Source organism: Neltuma alba, unplaced genomic scaffold (genome assembly GCF_004799145.2).
Source record: "Neltuma alba isolate B1F8T4 unplaced genomic scaffold, ASM479914v2 tig00012172_pilon, whole genome shotgun sequence".
Taxonomy (NCBI): domain Eukaryota; kingdom Viridiplantae; phylum Streptophyta; class Magnoliopsida; order Fabales; family Fabaceae; genus Neltuma; species Neltuma alba.
This window is the reverse complement of record NW_021636717.1, coordinates 46,206-66,470: the sequence shown is the minus strand read 5'-3', so window position 1 is coordinate 66,470 and position 20,265 is coordinate 46,206. Positions and strand designations below refer to the sequence as shown.

Genomic DNA, 20,265 nt, shown 5'->3' with positions numbered 1-20,265 from the left:
TTGGTCTTTTAATTAGAAAAAAAGGAATTATTTATACCACTAATCATATAAATCAAGAAAACAAAGGTTCGGGTCCATTATTTTTGCTATAAATCTTGTTATATCTCTAATTTATGCATTGAAAACCTAAATAATGTCTTAATTTGATTGATAGCTAAGTATTGAAAAGAAGAGAAATTAACAGTTTTAATATTATGCTTCATTTGTTGATTGTTGAAACATTATTTTCATCAACGTCAATGCCCAATCGATTTTGTTTGCAATATCTCTATATCACTGTCACGGGAATATAATTGTATGGATAGTACTACAGAATCATAAATTTGAGGTGGTCCTATTATCAACTTGTAAAAGCAAATACGGTTCTCCCATGTCGTTATGCAAATATAAAATGTGTTAATCTTTTGCCATTTTCAAATCGAATTTTATATTTGTGGTACCACAGTACCGTGTAAATAATTGTACGATAACTTATAATTTTCTAGTGGTCCACAATCGACAACTTGTGAATGATTTCTATCATAACCCCCACAAGAAGATTTAGAGTTACAATATATATACGAATTGAATAGAGTTAGTTTATCTATAGCTTAGGTTTTTTTTATAAAAAAAAACTAAATGGTCCTCCACCAATCAATCTTAACATATCATATTCTTTTTTTTGTTTTTTTGAAATAAAACATTTCATATTCTCAGCTAAGTTGATCCAGTCTTGCGCTGAAAGATTTCATCCACACTCCATATACATGTGTTTTATATTTGTTCAAGGGAGATGACATATTTATTCATGGAAAATGGAAGTTAACCAAACAAAGGGACTCGAAATATTGGTTAGACAGAAATGCCCCTCCATCATTGTTTAAGGATTTGCAATTCATAAAGAAACCAAAAAACATTGTACTAAAGATTATTCACAAATGATCATTTAGTGTTCACAGGCGGCTAGTATTTACAAGTAGTCTTCTAGTACGTGTATATATATAGTAGCTTATGGCAGCATCAGCCAGTAATGGGAGAGGGTTGTGTGTATGTGTGTATAGTGTAAAAAAAAAAAAAGAGGAAAGGGCATTTCATTCAGCAATTTTTTATTTTCCAATATTTTGTGTCTCTCCATGCTTTTAATTTTCTCCAATGGTCCCCAAATGTTATTACACCTTAATTACAAAAGTCTTGATGGAAACTCATACTTATGCTATTATCATCAGAATAGTACATGGACAGCTACTTATTATTAAAAAAAATGACCCTTTGGACCACATCTATGAATTCAAATTTCAACGTAATTTTCATTTTGTCCCTTTCAACATAAAAGGACGTTACACACACACACACCCTCACGATGACATAAACACTTTGGTCACATACGACTGGAGTTAATAAGTAGACCAATAAAATTTCAACAAAAAAAAACCTATTCAAAAGTTGAGATAATTTTAACTAAGCCACATATATTAGTATGCACCGTACTATGTAAGGCATACTATTTAAGTGGCGCACTCCAAGCTTAAACTGGAACATCCCTTCACTTGTAGAGGCCAAAGAAATAAAATGGGTTCAGAAACCACTCTTAAGCTTCCAGTCATTGACTTTAACAGCCTTGACTTGGAAGGCAAAAACCCTAAGTGGGAGAAAGTGAAATCCCAAGTCCTCAAAGCACTTGAGGAGCACGGTTGCTTTGAGGCATTGTTTGATAAGGTTCCTCTAGATCTTCGCAAATCCTTATTTGCTTTGCTTAAAGAGACATTTGATCTACCCCTCGAAACCAAACAGAGAAATACACATAAGAACCCTTTTTATGGTTATATTGGAAAAGGTCCTAAAAGCCCACTCTACGAGAGCATTGGCGTCGATGAAGCACTTGTCCTTGGGAAAATAGAGAGCTTGGAAAATAACTTGTGGCCTGAAGGATACCCAAGTTTCAGGTCTCACCTAAGTTTTTATTTTTGATTCTTTCTAAACAAAAACATGACTTTTTGAAGCATACTTCTTAAATATTTATCGATCAACTTGTTTGTTATTATATATTTTTGCAGCAAAGTTATGAAAGACTTCTCAGAGCAGGTATCGGAGTTGGAGCAGATGGTGAGGAAGATGGTTCTGGAAAGTTTAGGAGTAGAGAAGTACTTGGATGAGTTCATGAACTCAAGCACTCATATGCTGAGGATTATGAAATACTCGGCTCCTCAAACTGAAGACTCAACGTTGGGTGTAATCAAACACACAGATGCTGGCATAACGACCATACTGTATCAAATTAATGAAGTGGAGGGTTTAGAGATTGAAACCAAAGATGGAAAATGGATCACATACCAGCCTACACCTCATAGTTTTGTCTTTTTTGTCGGCGACTGTCTCCAGGTAAGTTGGTGCTATTTATTTATATTTCTCCGCTCCTTTGGGTACATTAATTAAAAAGGAAAAACAAATTACTTAATTCTAACAAATATGACATTATCACCTAAAATACTTCTTGGTAACATTAGATTGTATACTCTCTCTGATCTTATATATAAGCTTCACTTTTGGAGATGAGTCTGGTCTAAAATATAAGTTTTATTTTTAAGTTTGTCTGAGTATTTATGACTTTTTTCTCCCCTCTATTTTGCCCTTAGTTGACTTTATTTAGTATTCTCTTTCATCATTCTTTCATTTATTACCTCTTATTCACTCTCTTAGTAAATAAGGGCAAATTTGAAAAAAAAAAAACATTTCTGACCTATTTATTATTTTTAACTAATTTTAACTACTAGTTCGTCAAACATGATTTGGTTATTTGAAACTTATATATAGAATCGGAGGGAATATATCACTTTATCAACTAGGTAAATTAGGTTGGGCAAAATGATCAATATAAGAGATAAAATGGATTAAGGTCATATACATTTAGGATCAATCCAGATTAGCTTGAAGACCGAAGTAGAAGTACTATATATGGTTTCATTTGACCTCTAACATCTGGACTGTGTGTTTGTGGCTTAATATTGTTTTTCTCTTAACAAATATGGTGTTGATTTTATGATGGTTATTACGTGACATAAACTATAGACATAAATGTTGGTTCTGATTGATTTAGATATAAGTGAAGCATGAGGAATAAATTAATTAATGCAGGCTTGGACAAATGGGAAGCTGTATAATGCATTTCACAAAGTAATGATGAGAGGTAGTGAAGATAGATACTCAGCAGCACTGTTTGCGAGGCCCAAAGAAGGTTATATAATAAAAGCACCAGAGGAGCTTGTGGATGAGGAACATCCTCTTCTGTATAAGCCCTTTGATTTCCTTGAGTATCTCAACTTTTATCACTCGCAAGAAGCCCAGAAACACAGAATTCCTCTCAAGGCTTATTGTGGTGTTTAATTTTATTAATAATTAAATTGCAATATATTTATGCTTTGAGTGTAGCTAGACTGATATTGTAATAAAAAAAAAGATAATGTCAAAAGAGAGTGCGATGAGTTGTGATTCGGTGTAAAAGCTATTTATGTATGATCCTGTGTCTTCAATTCAGCTAATAATGTAGTACACCTCTCTCTATGTATATGTCAAAGTAAAAGATCTTCTGCTTTTAATATTTTTATTAATTATATTAATTTAATTTAATTTGAGAGGATAAACAATACTATTAATTTTGGGCAAATTTCACTGTAGGACCGCAGAAGACAATTAATTTCAAAGAGCCCCCAAAACTTTTTGAAATTTCACTGCAGGACCAAGGGGGCAAACTGATATTAATTCCACAAAGAAAATGACCCTATTGCCCTGCATGTAAACAAGTATGGGAGAACCCATTTGCAAGTGAGATTAGATAATTTACAACATGCATGAATATATTTACAATTAAAATTAGTCCATTTACATATTACCTTCTTCACCTGAAGAATGTGTCTGAGTGAACAAGTGTGGGACAGCCCATTTGCAAGTGAGACTAGACAATTTGCAACATACATATATTTATTTACAACTGGAATTAGTCCATTTACTTGTCACTTCGTTCACCTGAAAAAGGTCTCAGTGAGTAAACAAGTGTGGGAGCGCCCATTTGCAAGTGAAATTAGTCAATTTGCAACATACATACATTTATTTACAATTAGAATTAGTCCATTTACATATCACCTCATTCACCTGAAAAAGGTGCCTGTGAGTGAATAAGTGTGAGAGAACCCATTTGCAAGTGGGACTAGTCAATTTGCAACATACATACCTTTATTTACAACTGAAATTAGTTCATTTACATGTCACCCTGCAATAAGTATTATGAGGGGCAATAACGTCATTTTCTTTGTGGAATTAATATCAGTTTGCCCCTTGGTCATGCAGTGAAGTTTTAGAAAGTTTTGGGAGCTCTTTGAAATTAATTATCTTCTGCGGTCCTACAGTGAAATTTTCCCTTTAATTTTTGATGCTTGAGCATATGAACTTTAGGAATATATGTATTTAGATTCTTTAACACATTAATAACACTCATTCCAGATAATTCCATGCTAAACTCCCGGATGCACCAAAGGTTAAAGTAATAATGCTAGATTCGGTCGAATTTTCAGTTATGGTTTTCTTCAGATTTGTTTTATGTGGAAAAACATTCAATTTTTAATAAAAGTATTACACTGTCTATAATATAACATTCTGAACGGAAGTTGCATATATAATTGATGTTTGAATTTGAAATGAAAATCAACTAAGAAATTTTAAGACGAATGCTGTTTGAATAATTTTTTTTTGTAATTAATACATTACTTGTACATAACAGTAACACACAGTTTCCTTGAAATATTCACCATGCTTTAATTTCAGTTGCACATATTTAATTTACAAAAAGATATTTACCAAAAAATAACAATACTTAACGTAATGGAATTAATTAAATTGATGGAATATATTAATCTATTTGAGACATCTCTGTAATTTTATTTAGGACCAATGGGTAATTTTTTCCTTATTATCATCCATGCATGTCTTGATTCAGTTGTTTTCGTTTATTTAAATATATCACTTTCAAGAGAATATAATTTATATAGGGTACCATTAATTAATGCAATAACATCGATCTGTGGTATATTTTTAAGGAACACATTATTGTACTGCTCCATCATAAATTTGTAGCTATCAACATTAACTTGTATTTGAATTAAAAAAAAACATCAACTTGTAAATGAATAAATGAGAAGTAAGCAATAAATCCGGCTCAATTTATATGTTAGTTTTTGTCTTGTCCATTTAGAAGCACTCCTAACAAGTTACTACATTATTGTGGTTCAAGTCCGAAGAATCTTTTGATCGACCATTATTTTCAAAGTTTTGATTATGCATTCATTTGTAGTCCTTCAGATCCACTTAACTAATTTAGAGAGATTAAGTTAAATAAATTACTTAATCATATTTTATGTTATATGATATCTCTAAAATACTTATGTGTATATATCATTAGATTATATATCAGTTTCAAAGTCAAGAAAATTAATTTGAAAAAAATTATAAAGATAAATACTTTAAAGTAATTTATTTAGCTTTCTTAATCTCTCAAGTTAGTCAACTGGGTCTTATATTAAGAATTGGAGCTAAGTAGTACTTCTTTTGACATTCTTATTTATTGTCAAAAGAATTTACATTTTTATTACCCCTTCCGATTCTTATAATAATAACCTCCAACATGTTTCATGATAATAAAATGTTTTATGTAAAGCGTTAATTTTTTTCCATCCAATATCTCTAGCTAATTAGAAAACTTTCCGACCAATGCAACCAAATCTCTCTAACTAATGACTTTTATTGATGATGATTTTGATACTACCTCTAGTCTTTAATAAAAGAACTAATTAACAAATTTGAGTAGATTAAAGAAGCTTGTTAAGTTAGTTATTAGTAATAACTAGGCATTTTCTTTCATTAAATATCTTTGTTAGTCAAGTGTAGTGGCTGAAATTATTATTATTACAAGGACTATCTTGAAAAAAAAGACGATAAATATGAGAGACAAAGTGGATCGGGTTCTTATAATTTAGGATCAAAGTAGAAGTCAAACAAACTTTTATATTAAAGACTGGAGGTAGTATTTTACAAGAAATAACTAATTCTAACTAACTTCATTAATTTATGTAAAGATGTTATTAGGTGCTTATAATAAGCACTGGAGGAAGTATTTTTGTTTTTGTTTTTAAAAAACAAACTCTATGGCTCAAAAAGGCAAGCAATATTATGGATTGCGCAGGAATGGAAAGCGAAGCAGGTCTTGAAGGTGATGGCATCTGCCACTGCATTTGTTTTAATTTGTTAAGAGAGTGTTTGGATAGAAACCAAACCATGGTTTCAGAAGTGCTTTTACGGATTACGAAGTATATATGTGGAGGATGTTATCTCGTTTTGCGGAAAAGTACTTCTGAAACCACGGTTTTGGAGCACCCAAAGTTCGAATCGTAAACGTGGGATGTTAGTAGAAGTTAAGGATTCCAATTTATATAAAAGAAAAGGCATAATAAGTCCTTATAGTTTTAACCAATTTTAAATTAAATCCTTATAGTTTTTTTTTTCTTTTTATCAGATCCTTGTACTTTTACCTGTTTTTAATTAGGTCCTTGTATTTATTTTTCTTTTTATAAATTATAATAATACTATTCTATTAACATAAAATAGTATATATTATTTAATATTAGTTTATAAACAATAATATTCTAAAAATAATGAATTATTATAATAATTTTATTTTTTGCCAGCAAGAAAATATTAATTGTTCTAAAAAAATTTCCTGAATTAATTAATTATATTACTTATTTTTATTATATAATTGCTAATTTAATTTTGTTATCAATATTTTATATTTCAATATTAATATATTTAATTAAGTTTATATTTAATTAATAAATAAAAATTAAAACTACATGGACCTGATTAAAAGTTTAGTGAAATTATAAGGACTTGATAAAAAAAATAAATGCAAAAACCTAATTAAAAATAGGTGAAAGTATAAGTATTTGATAAAAAGAAAAAAAACTATAGGGACCTAATTCAAAATTAGTTGAAGCTATAAAGACTTGCAGGTTAATTAACTCAAAAGAAAAAGATATATATTTACCTAAAAAGATGATAATATTTAACATGTTGGAATGAAAAATTATTATTCATTTTTTACAATCATGGTTATTAAAAATATTAATCCATCAATGTCAAAAATAATTAGGCTATATGATAGTCACTTTAATTGGCCGGCAAAGGTTAATTATTAATCAGGCATGAGCATTTTTTATGGTCAATAATTGTTCAAGAAATAAAAGGGTAAAAATTTATTTATTTATGGTCATTAGCTCTCAACAGTTATTTTTTTATGCAATATTTTTGTCAACACTTGCTAAATATCAATAGCCGAATAAGCCGCAAAAAAGCCAAAAATCGACGGCCAAGGTTTGTCCATTTCTGGTCGTGAAGGCTTTACCAATTTAGCCGGCACTGGCTTGAAGCCCGAAGAATCTTTTGATCGGCAATTTCTATAGATTATGCCATTTACTCCATTCTTATTTATAAATTCTCATTTTATTTTCATTTTATCTCTAAATATAAGTTCGGACCCAGACTTTTAGATATAATTAGAGCATAACATTACGACCACCATTTCAAAACATAAAAGAGCAATATTTACATTAAGTTTGTTATATTCATTATGACAAGTTATCACATATGACCATGTATTTTATTTTTGCAATATTAGCATTTATTAGTACATGAAACAAAAAATAAAAACATAGTATGTGTGATTGGAGAACTCGACATAATAGATATTAGTAACTTGACCTAGGTTTTTCCCAACATATATAAAATCACATAAAGATGCATGATTGTAAAATATACCAGTAAATTTTTAAATCGTTAATTTTCAATTTTAAAATTTATTATTCTCTGAAAAAATAAATTTCACCCCTGATATAGGATCTCTGGCTCCGGCCGCAATTATGCGCTTTAAGCCAAGCATCTTAGTATACAGTTGTACACAACACAATATTAAACATCTGATTCTCAGAACTACTATATGTGTCTTCTCTTATTCCTTATACAAAAAGCCTTCATTGTTTTAAGTGTCAAGATCAATTAAGACTCATTACTCCTCACAACACAGACAAAGCACCCTGAAATGTGCACAAAGCAGTAGAGTGTGGTTCCTTTGAGGTTTTGTTTGATAAGGTTCCTATAGACCTTAAGAAATCCTTATTTGTTATGCTCAAAGAGCTCTTTGATCTCCCTCTTCAAACCAAACAACGAAACGTGTCTCAGAAGCCTTATCATGGCTATGTTGGGCAATATCCTCAAGTTCCACTCTATGAAAGCATGGGCATTGATGGTGCAAATGACCTTGAGAAAGCAGAGAGCTTTGAACGTGCCTTGTGGCCTGATCGGAAACCAAGTTTCAGGTATCATCCAATATTTAGATTCAACTGTTTGATAATAAACCCTTGCAAAATGTCATACTTCCTCTGGTCCTTAATATAAGAGTTAATTAACTAATTTAAGTAGATTAAGAAAATTAGTTAGGTTAGTTATTGGTAATAAATAGATGTTGTCTTCCCTAAAATATCCTTGTTAATCAAGTTTATTGGTTACAACTACTATTATTATAAGGATTATCTTGGGAAAAAATAATAAATGAGATAAAAGTGGATTAGGATCTTATATTTAATACCAAAATAAAAGTCAATCGAGTTCTTATATTAAGAAGCAGAGGTAATATATATAGATATATGTAGTTTATATCTGTCATATATTGAGCTTATTGTCATTTGATTTCTGTTGTTTCTAAACTTTTGCAGGCCACCTTTTTGCGTATTCAGTTCTTTGTCGCTGTCTTGTTAATCAGTTTCTTTGATCAATCAAATATCTTTTGTGGTTTAACTTCTCCATATATTGCTCATATTTTGGCAGCAAAACTATACATGCCTACGCAGAGAAGCTATCAGAGGTGGATCAGATTGTGAGGAAGATGGTTTTGGAAAGCTTGGGAGTTGAGAAGTATTTGGATGAGCACATGAACTCAACCAATTACCTTCTGAGGGTTATAAAATACAGTGCCCCTCAAACTGAAGAAACCAAGCTGGGTATATCCTCGCACACAGATGTGAATACGGTGACCACACTGTGCCAATTAAATGGGTTTCCGGTTTAGAAGTTGAAACCAAAGATGGAAAATGGATCACTTACCAGCCCTCCTCGACTCATAGTTTCGTCGTAGTCATTGGCGACGCTCTACACGTAAGTCCCTTCTATAAGTAACGTTTTCGTGACAAAAACTATCTACTCGTATTCCTAAACTTAAGAGCTAGTTAATTAATTTAAACATATTAGGAAAACTAAGCTAGTTAGTTACATATAAAAAATGCGTATTTATTTTTCTAGAATGCTCTTGTTTCGAATCATTTACGTTGGACTATGATTAATATAAGCTTACACATCATACAAGAATCTAACTACAGGGTGATTTGGAGAAAATAATACTCCTCTGGTTCTTAATATAAGACCTATTTAACTAATTTGATTAAATTAAGGAAATTGGGTAAGTTAGTTAATTATAAGAAATATGACATGTTTTTTCTAAAACATCATAATCATCTTCCTTAATATCCTTCCTCCCTCTTCTACTTGATTATGGTTGAAGGAGTATCCATGGGAGTAATTTAGAAAAAATTGATAAATATGAGAAATAAGTCTTATATTTATAACCCAAATCAACTTAATAATTAGGTCCTATATTAAGGACCGGAGGAGTATTAAATATAAGAGATGAAAGAGACTGAAATCTTAAGTTTAGAACTACAACAAACTCTCAAACTAACTCATATATTTAAGACCAGATGAAGAAGTAGAATATAATACGAAAATGAACTCTTGAACTAGCTCATGTTAAAGGATGAGAAATATGTTGCAGGCATGGACAAATGGGAGGTTGCATTCAGCATTTCACAGGGTGATGATGAAAGGAAATGAAGCGAGATACGCAGTAGGACTGTTTTCGATACCGAAAGGAGTGTATATAATTAAAGCACCAGAGGAGCTGGTGGATGAAGAGCACCCTCTTCTGTTTAGGCCCTTTGATCACGTTGAGTTTCTCAAGTACTACTACACTGAAGAGGCCCAGAGACAGAAATTTGCTTTGAAGGCTTATTGTGGTGTTTGAGTATATATTATCTTCGGTCCTTAATATAAGAGCTAGTTGACTAATTTGAGTAGATTAAAAAAATTAGTTAAGTTAGTTATTAGTAATAAATAAGTGTTGTGTTTTCTAAAATATTTTTACCAATTAAATGTATTAGTTAGAACTACCACTATTATAAGGACTACCTTGGAATAAAATGAATAAATATAAAAAACAAAATGGATTAAGGTTTTATATTTAGGACCAAAATAAAAGTCAAATAAGCTCTTATATTAACAACTGGAGGTAGTATATTGCAATAATAATGTTGAGTATCTATATATATTGTCATAAATCGTTGTTTATTGTGTTTTTTTTTTGGGGGGGGATTAAAAAGGACAATCACTTGTATACGTCTCTTTGATTTGGACTTGATAACCTCTGATTGTGCTTTTTTTTTTTTTTTAGTGAGAATAAAGCATGACGAACAAGAGCTATGTGTTAGTTGAAAATTAAAAGCGTTGGCACTGTGTGAATTTGAGTGTATTATAAGCTCTAATCTAGTGATTACTATATATTTTCTCTATTAATATATATACAAAAAAAAATGTATTGTTAATATTACTATCATATTTTTTACTTATAATCCAAATGAATTTGTTTAATAATTAGGACCAATGGGGTCTTACATCCATGTTCTACTTGTCTTTCTCTTTTAATAAAATCTTGTTGCGGCATGAGAGGATCCTGATGCAAATGAGGAATATGCCAAAGAGTTTATATAGTCATGTGTGTGTGATAGAGAGATGCATACACAAACACACATTTTTACTTTAAAAAACGAAAGTTTGAGCAAGAAATCATATTTTTCTTTTGTATGGTTTTTCCCATTCTTTTGAAGATAACTAATAGAGAACTCATGACAATTATGAGTTAAATATTCAAAAGTCAATTTATTTAATTATTAAGTAATGATTTAATTGAACCAATTGTTATTAACTGATTAAATTCATTAGGTTATTGGGTAAGTTTACATGTCATGCGTCCATCTTGAATGATCTGGATTCAATCTTTTTTACTGCCATCATAAATAATATTCATTATATTCATCACATAGAAATATAATACCCCAAATCTTCATAAACTACAGACACCAAAGGAAAGATAAACAGCAACTGACTCTTAGGCCTAAAAATTATTAATACTTCTTCTAGTTCTAAATGTAGGAGTAAGATAAGAAATTTATAAATATTAAAAAAATTAATTAAATATTAAAAAAGAATGTGTTGATATCTCAAAAGTATATTTGCAGTGGAAACTACTTTATTGATAGAAAATCCCTTTAATACGTGTAATCAATAGAAAAAATTTAAAAATATATACTATAAATTTAGGAAATAAAATGAATTAAAATCTTATATTTATAATAAAAAAGCAGGCTTCGCTTCTAATTCTTACATTTGACATTAGAGCAGTAACACAAAATCAACAATCCTAAAGAAACATGAACAATATAGGAACCATCAACAGTCCATCTTAACTTATATATGCCAGAGCCATCAATAATCAAACAATCACTAATCAGGACATATGCTAGAAGAGGTGCAGGTCAAATAGTCATGCACCCAATTAAATGGACGCAACTCTGATCAAGCAAATCAACCATTTTTGGAAGTTAATTACGGAGAAACAAGAGGCCAAGAAACAATATTACTGAAGGACTGCTTCATATTGAATATATCAACAAGATTCTTATGGTTATAAATTAAGAGATTAATTGAACATAACACCATTAGCTTCATCAAACTAATATGATAAAAAAAAATATTGGCACAATCAATCTAAATGATCATCAGTTTCTTATTTTTTTTAACTTTGGAAGTTCAACATCTTTTCATATATATAGTATCTGAAGTATACCTGCGTCTTTGTATGTCATTAATTTGAACAGTGTCAGGAAGGACAAAAATACCATGTTATATCTACTTCTTAATATTTTGGAAAACTACTATTTTAATGTCATAATTGATTTAAAATAAGAGAAAATAATATTATTTTAGCCTTCGTCCGTTGATTTTTAAAATACTATTTCCATCAATATATCATGATTCGGTTGGTTTTGTCTGTATAACTATATCAGTGTTACGCGAAATACAATGGTACTATATAGAGAGGGACCATTTCAAGGCAACAACTTTGATATCAAATACCTTTTTTAAGGAATTGTTTAAGAAAAAAATTATTGTACTACAGAATTATTAATAATCTGTGGTCCAACGTCAACTTGTAAATGAATATATGCATAGTAGATGCAACAAAAACTGATTTTTTTTTTAAAAGCCTGGTAGTCACGACTTTTAATTGAAATATTCTAAATTTAAATTAAATATCCCCATGTGATTACCATTTTTATTTTATAATTTTCTGTCTAAAAAATTTCCTCAAATAACCATGTAGAGCCACCAGTATGGCGCTTGGATTAATAGTAAAAGTAATAAATTTGTTAATTAAAAACATATCTTTACAAAAAAAAGTTAAAAGGAAAAACCCTTGCCTCCATATGTAGGAAAAAGTTTCTTTATATCTTTTCATTTAAAAAATTTAATCATCCAAAAACAAGCTTGAAGAACATCTTTAATTTCAGGAAAAAAGTACTACATAAATTGTAAATTTCATAGCTTGACACTTTGAAAACGGGAGACTAGTTTAAATACATCTATAAAATTTGAAAAAATCCATAAAAAAACACACAATAAACTGACTTTGCAAATTTCATCCGTTTATGTATAAATCGCCGAATTTAATTCATTCAATTAGTCTATTTTATTGTTAGATTACCATTGAATGATTATACATTCGATCAAAAAATGAACAAGAATTCCCCCTTCTCCTCATACCAAACTTACCCTTCATTAAAATTATGTTATCTTTTTTTTTTTTTTCAAGACGAATTTTATATTAGTACCACAATACCCAGTGAATCATTGCACTATAACTTATTAATTTTCAGTGGTCCACGATGCAGCTTATAGATGATGCCATAGACACCCATAAGATTTAGATATATATATATATATATATATATAAACACACACATATTTCTAGAATTATGTTGAGTGGAGTTCTTTATTTTAATGTTGTTTTCGTTTATCTAAATGGTCCTCCATCAATCAATCTTAATATATATATTTGTTTATTTACAAACCCTGACCCTACTGAAACTCAGCTTATGATCTTATCCATGTTACGATAATCAAAATAAATATCCGGACAGATGATTATTATTTAAAAATGAGACCTTGATGGAAATGTGTGTGTGTGTGTGTGTTGGACCACGCACATGGATATTCTGACTGTGCAATTTTCATTTTGTTCCTTACAACACGAAAAAGGACATTGTGCGTGTGTACACACACACACACACGATGACATGAACACTTTGGTCAGGAATCACGATAAGTGGATCTGTTGTCCAAAAAAGATTTCTTAAAAAAAATATTGAGCAATTAAGAAGTTGTGAACATTTTTATCCCTGATACAAAACAATCATAGTTTATTAATATTAACCCAGCATATTAGTTAGAATACACTTATAAAAGAATTATTAATCCGTACAAAATTGAAAGCATTTGAAGTTAATTACTACTACTTCTGGTCCTATTTATAAGACCTCGTTTATAAATTATAAACGAGGTCTTATAAATAAGACCGAAGGTAGTAATTAATTTTATCATTGTCCTCTCATTTCTTCTCTGAAAAATTTATATCTTTCTCAACATAAATTTTCGGTCTTCTTTATCAATATTTAAACTTTTCTTCTTCACTATGGAGGAGAAAATAAGTGTTTACTTTAATATTTAAACTCTAATTTTTTTTATTAGTTTATGAAGCTTCGAATCAAATAACAAGGCTACGCAGATCTGTACGATAATGGACCCTTTACCAACCGGGAAAATGACACTAAGGTCCTATGCAACACAAAATACTACAAAAAAGTCCTAAAAAATTTGGTAATGATTCTAAAGTCCCAAAGGGACTTGAGTACAATTTGGTAAACTGTGAAAAAACGTCTCTGCCCCTAGTGAAATGCACTTACAGTAATTGAAATTTGCCATGTTTTTTAGTCTGAAAATCGGCACTCAGTATGCAGGAAGCAAGAGGAAAAAACCCAAATTTCATTCTGTTTCTTCCCCCATTCCCATCTGAAAATCTCATCCACTCCACTCATGTCAATCATTGGCAAAAATCGCTTGTGCTTTTGGTTTGGTGTTTGTTTGGTCATTTAAGTTGGAGTTTTATTATAGGTGGGTAGGGTGATTATGTGTGTTCTGTTTTGGGTATATTGTGGGTGGGTTGAAGGTGAGCTTGCTCTGTCTGGGCATGGTTCAAGGGGAATTGATGAGAAAGATGAAGGTTGGTGTGGCTAGAAACCCTTATTGTAAAATAGGAAAATATGTTGTCAACATGGGCCGCGACAGTTGTCAATATAGCTCCTTGACTTGTCAATAGTGATAGTGTTGTGCAGATTTACATTAACTGATTTTTTTTAAATTTTTTATACAAAGGCCATCACCTTCTGTACTCTTGACTCATTGGTAGAGGTTAGAAAAAGATGAAGAAGAGGCAACGAAAAAGGGTGAGCAGTCACATGAGGCAAAAGAAAAAAAAAAGGCAAAGAGAAAGGTCACTTTGAACCTAGACAAATGATGGCAAAAGATATTTTTTGTAAATAGAAGTGACATGAATTTTTTTGTAAGTGTCACAATACACACAAATAGTTAGTTTGACACTGAATACATACAATTGTATGTTTTTTTCAGTGGATTATGAAATTAGTGTAATTACATGCATATGAAGTTGTAAGTAAAAGTTACATGTGTATTACATTCTGATGCATAATTAGTTGTCATTATTCGTACCCTTTATTGTCAATATATTCTTTGTCACTTGTCACTCACTGCACTATCAGCTGTCAATTAATGTGCTAATATAAATTTGAAAAAAATGATTTTATGTTACATAATGCTATACAACATCATACAGTATCACTAATTCCTTAAAACTAATCCATTTTTATAACGTGATATAGAATCGTTATTAAAAGTCAATTATCATTGATATGAAATTATGAAATCACTTGTCATAAACAACGCATTCACTTGTTAATGGTGGTGTTGTGACTTGTCAATGAAGTCATTGTAAATCTGCTTAAGTTTTGAAAAAATATCATTTAATTAACATAAATTTCAGTAATACATTTTGATTATAATATGATATAAGATGATATAATAATTCTATTTTAAGTGAAATATAATAGAATTGTAAATTTGAATTAATGTTCCTTGTATCAATTGTTAATGTCCCCATCTTGACTTATTAATAGTGGTACTGTAACTTGGCAATTTTCATGCTGATATATATGATTTTGAGAATTGGTTTGCTTTTTGTTTTTTGAGAAATAAACAATATAACCCCGAGGAGACATGAACACCACAAGAATCATTATAAAAAATTATTCAAGATGTAAGGCTCAAGTAGTCCTTATTATAAACCGTAACAAAGAAAGTAACTTAGGTTAGCCAAAAAAACTCATGTATCAGTATAGACATTATATAACTTCAATTTACATTTTTTCCAAACTTATATCATCAAATAAATTAACAAGTGATAGTGCAACTATTGACAAGTCACACTGAAACCATTAACAAGTAAATACATTATTCATAACAAGTGATTTTATGACTTTATATCAATGATGATCAACTTTTAATAACAATTCTATATCACATTATAAAAAAAATGAATTAGTTTTGAGGAATTAGTGATATTGTATGACGTTGTATAGCATTATGTAATGTAAAATCATATTTTTTTTCAAATTTATATCAGCACATTAATTGACAACTGATAGTGCAGCGAGTGACAAGTGACGAAGAATATATTGACAATGAAGGGTGTGGATAATGACAACTAATTATGCATCAGAATGTAATACATAGCTAACTTTTATTTACAACTTCATATGCATGTAATTACACCTATTTCATAACCCACTAAAAAAAACATACAATTGCATATATTCAGTATCAAACTAATTATTTGAGTACATTGTGACATTTACAAAAAAAAATTCATGTCACTTCTTTTTATGAAAAAATTCTTTTGCCATCATTTGTCTAAGTTCAAAGTGGCTTTTTTTTGCCATTTTTTTTTCTTTTGCCTCATGTGACTGCTCACCCTTCTTCATTGTCTCTTCTTCCTCTTTTTGTGACCTCTACCAATAAGTCAAAGGTACAGAAGGTGATGGCCTTTGTGTAAAAAATTTAAAAAATCAGTTGATGTAAATATGTACAACACTGTCACTATTGACAAGTCAATGAGCTATATTGACAACTGTTGCGGCCCATATTAACAACATATTTTCCTATTTCGCAATTCGCAGCAAGGATTTCTAGCCATACCAACCTTTATCTTTCTCATTAATTCTCCTTGAACCATGCCCAGACAAAGTAAGCCCACCTACAACCCACCCACAATATACCCAGAAACAGAACACACATAATCAACCTACCTACCTATAATAAAACTCTAACTTAAATGACCAAACAAACACCAAACAAAAAACAGAAGCGATTTTTGCCAATGATTGACATGAGTGGAGTGGATGAGATTTTCATATGGGAATAGGGGAAGAAACAGAATGAAGTTTGGATTTTTTTTCCTCATGCTTCCTGCGTATTGAGTGCCAATTTTCAGACTAAAAGACAGGGCAACTTTCAGTTACTATAAGTGCATTTCACCAGGGGCAAAGGCATCTTTTCACAGTTTGCCAAGTTGCACTCAAGTCCCTTTGGGACTTCAGAATCATTACCAAATTTTTTGGGATTTTTTTGTAGTATTTTGTATTGCATGGGACCTCAGTGTCATTTTTCCTTGCCAACTTCGTCTTCTCTGACTATAAATCCGATCCGAAGAATCATTTTGATCCACCATCATTATAGTTTTAAGTATGCCGTATATAGCTTTAAGCAAACATCGTAGTATACGCCGTACAATAAGAATAATGAACATTAGATTCTCAGAATACTACTATGTGTCCTGTCTTAATCCTTACATAACCTTCTTTATTTAAACGCCATGATTGAGGCGCATCACTCATCAGAACACGTACAAGCATCACCAAACTAGAGAGGCCAAGGAAAAGAAATGGGCTCAGAAACCATTCTTAAGCTTCCAGTCGTTGATTTTAACAGCCTTAACTTGGAAAGCAAAAATCCTAAGTGGGACGAAGTGAAATCCCAAGTCCACAAAGCACTTGAAGAGTGTGGTTGCTTTGAGGCTTTGTTTGATAAGGTCCCTCTAGAAATTAGGAAATCCTTAATTGATGTGCTCAAAGAGCTCTTTGATCTCCCTCTTCAAGCCAAGCTACGAAATGTGTCTAAGAAGCCTTTTCATGGCTATGTTGGGCAGTACCCTCATGTGCCACTCTATGAGAGCATGGGCATTGACGATGCAAATGTCCTTGAGAAAGTAAAGAGTTTGGAAAATAACTTATGGCCTGAAGGATACCCAAGTTTCAGGTATCATCCAATTTAGATTTTAACTGTCTTGTTATTCTTTTTCAATGAAACTCTATCATTTTTATTCCGAAGGAAACCCTTCTAGTTTATTATATTTCTCCTTTATCAGTTCTTTCAATGATGAAATTAGATAACATGTTCTCATTTCTTCCAGCATAATCTAGTACTTTTTGATGAATATGCTTCGATAATGAACCCTTGGAAAGTGTCATCTATGTGGTTTAATTTATCATTCATATGTTCAGTTTTTGTCATCTTATATAGGACATGTTTGGCAGATGGGAAATTATACATTTATTAAGACAACTCCTGAGGACCTTAGTCAAGTTTCATCTATATTGCCTCTATATTTGTTGTTATTTTTTGCAGCAAAACTATACAAGCCTTCTCAGATGAGCTATCAGAGCTGGATCAGATAGTGAGGAAGATGGTTCTGGAAAGTTTGGGAGTTGAGAAGTACTTGGATGAGCACATGAACTCAACCAATTACCTTCTGAGGGTTATGAAATATAGTGCTCCTCAAACTGAAGACACCAAGCTGGGTATAGCCTCGCACACAGATAAGAACATAGTGACCATACTGTATCAGAATGAAGTTGTGGGTTTAGAAGTTGAAACCAAAGATGGAAAATGGATCACTTACCAACCCTCCTCGCCTCACAGTTTTGTCGTTATGATTGGCGATTCTTTCCGAGTAAGTCCATTGTACAAAGCTTACCCTGAAAAACATAGTCAACTAATTGGAAAGGGTACGGTCTACCTTTTACTCCCTCCGATCTTTTCTTATAACATCCAAATTTTTGAATTCTTGCCGTCCTTTTTATAACATATAGTTTGGAGTTTTCATGTATTCACTTTCATCTTTTTTCACATTATTTCTCTCTCACTTACCTGCTTCTAAATAAGGACAGACCTGAAAAAAAAGAAGCCTATTTCTTACATATTTATTACTTTTAACTAATGTTAACAAATTTCTTAAACCGCACACAATTCAATTATTTGAATCTTATAGAAAGGACCGGATGGCCCGGGGAGGGAGTATTTTCATGTTTACCACAAGAAAAACTAACTGGTAAGAATTATCTGTTTGTTTTAGTAATACAAAGCTTGAGTATGTTGCAGGCATGGACAAATGGGAGGTTATATTCGGCATTTCACAGGGTGATGATGACAGGAAATGAAGCAAGATACTCAGCAGGGTTGTTTTCGATTCCAAAAGGAGGGTATATGGTGAAAGCACCAGAGGAGCTGGTGGATGAAGAGCACCCTCTTATGTTTAAGCCCTTTGATCACGTTGAGTTTCTCAAGTACTACTACACTGAAGAGGCCCAGAGACAGAAATTTGCTTTAAAGGCTTACTGTGGTGTTTGAGGAAACTAAACTTCAATAATATTATAGTTGTCTATTGTCTTCCAGCCAATAAATATTGCACATCTCTTTTGTTAACGTTGTGTTGTTACGTTGTATCATAAGCACATTTTTCTGTTGGTCAAAATAATTTGCATTAGATTGGGACGTAAAAACCAAAACTATCTGTTTTTATGACTTATAAGACTAAAATATGATGATCAACAGTTATATATGTTGAAGTGGTGGTACTGTGAATTTGAGTTAACCGCATAAGCTCTAATAATATGGTACTACCTCTGGTTCTAAATATAAGAGCTAGTTACCTAATTTGAGTAGATTAAGAAAATAAGTTAAGTTAGTTATTTGTAATAAATAGATATTGCTAAAATACCCTTACTAATCAAGTTTATTGATTAGAACTACTATTATTACAAGAACTATTTTGGAAAAAAAATGTATAAATATAATAGACAAAATAGATTAGAATATTATATTTAAGATCAAAATAAAAATCAAATGAGATCTTATATTAAGAAGTAGAGGTAGTATATTGTTACTTAATATACAAATGAATTTTATTATAATATAAGGATTATTAGCAGCTTTTAGTTAAGTTCATAGAATCTCCAGGAAGTAATTGTTTGAGCAAGCAGCACACATTTTGATCCCAGCTATTTGTATGAATCTATGTTTCGGTTTAAGTTGATTATAATAACAATCTAGTTATGATATGATAGTTTTTAATATGCCAAAAATATTTTATCAATATATAGTTGCTAAAAATAAGACTCACGTAATACATAATTTAAAGGATTTGAAATTTGTTTGGTTTAGTTAGAAGAATTTTATCTAGATATTTTAATTTAATGGATGATTATCATCGCATATTTCATTTAATTGGTTTTGGGGATGATGTGGCAAAACTGCAAAAGGATGCCATCATCAGATTAAAATAAATGAATTAGAATTTTATTTTTGTCATGTATATATGAAGCGCACTCCGATCTGCTCATACTCTGTCCATTCCTTTTTATAAGAAACAATCTCTCTCATAATGGTTACCCCAAACATAAGAAACAAATTTTTTGTATACAATTTTAAATTTCACTTATTATTTCATATATATTGTTAAATTTTAATTGACACTAAATATAAAAATTAGATAACTAATTTACACAAATTAACAAAATTAGTCAATTAGTTATTTTTAAAAATAAATGTGTA

The 20,265-nt window shown here is 30.8% G+C and overlaps 2 protein-coding genes and 1 pseudogene across 2 annotated transcripts; all 3 read left to right on the top strand.

Moving 5' to 3' along the window:
• The first annotated feature begins 1,548 nt into the window (after positions 1 to 1,548).
• Positions 1,549 to 3,360, top strand: LOC114724155 (probable 2-oxoglutarate-dependent dioxygenase AOP1). The gene is made up of 3 exons (XM_028910462.1): positions 1,549 to 1,922; positions 2,034 to 2,358; positions 3,112 to 3,360. Exons 1-3 carry the CDS (start codon positions 1,549 to 1,551, stop codon positions 3,358 to 3,360), a joined length of 948 nt encoding a protein of 315 aa, XP_028766295.1.
• A 4,758-nt stretch (positions 3,361 to 8,118) lies between these two features.
• On the top strand, positions 8,119 to 10,153 carry LOC114724169 (probable 2-oxoglutarate-dependent dioxygenase AOP1.2; annotated as a pseudogene).
• A 7,164-nt stretch (positions 10,154 to 17,317) lies between these two features.
• Positions 17,318 to 19,062, top strand: LOC114724156 (probable 2-oxoglutarate-dependent dioxygenase AOP1). Its single transcript, XM_028910463.1, has 3 exons — positions 17,318 to 17,691; positions 18,061 to 18,385; positions 18,814 to 19,062. Exons 1-3 carry the CDS (start codon positions 17,318 to 17,320, stop codon positions 19,060 to 19,062), a joined length of 948 nt encoding a protein of 315 aa, XP_028766296.1.
• The last annotated feature ends 1,203 nt before the right edge of the window (positions 19,063 to 20,265 follow it).

Bases quoted from the DNA above. Each gene is read 5' to 3' on its own strand.
- LOC114724155 (XM_028910462.1), top strand. From the start codon at position 1,549: ATGGGTTCAGAAACCACTCTTAAGCTTCCAGTCATTGACTTTAACAGC. The intron at 1,923-2,033 runs GTCTCACCTAAG...ATATTTTTGCAG, and splicing joins GAAGGATACCCAAGTTTCAG to CAAAGTTATGAAAGACTTCT. The intron at 2,359-3,111 runs GTAAGTTGGTGC...TAATTAATGCAG, and splicing joins TTGTCGGCGACTGTCTCCAG to GCTTGGACAAATGGGAAGCT.
- LOC114724156 (XM_028910463.1), top strand. From the start codon at position 17,318: ATGGGCTCAGAAACCATTCTTAAGCTTCCAGTCGTTGATTTTAACAGC. The intron at 17,692-18,060 runs GTATCATCCAAT...TATTTTTTGCAG, and splicing joins GAAGGATACCCAAGTTTCAG to CAAAACTATACAAGCCTTCT. The intron at 18,386-18,813 runs GTAAGTCCATTG...AGTATGTTGCAG, and splicing joins TGATTGGCGATTCTTTCCGA to GCATGGACAAATGGGAGGTT.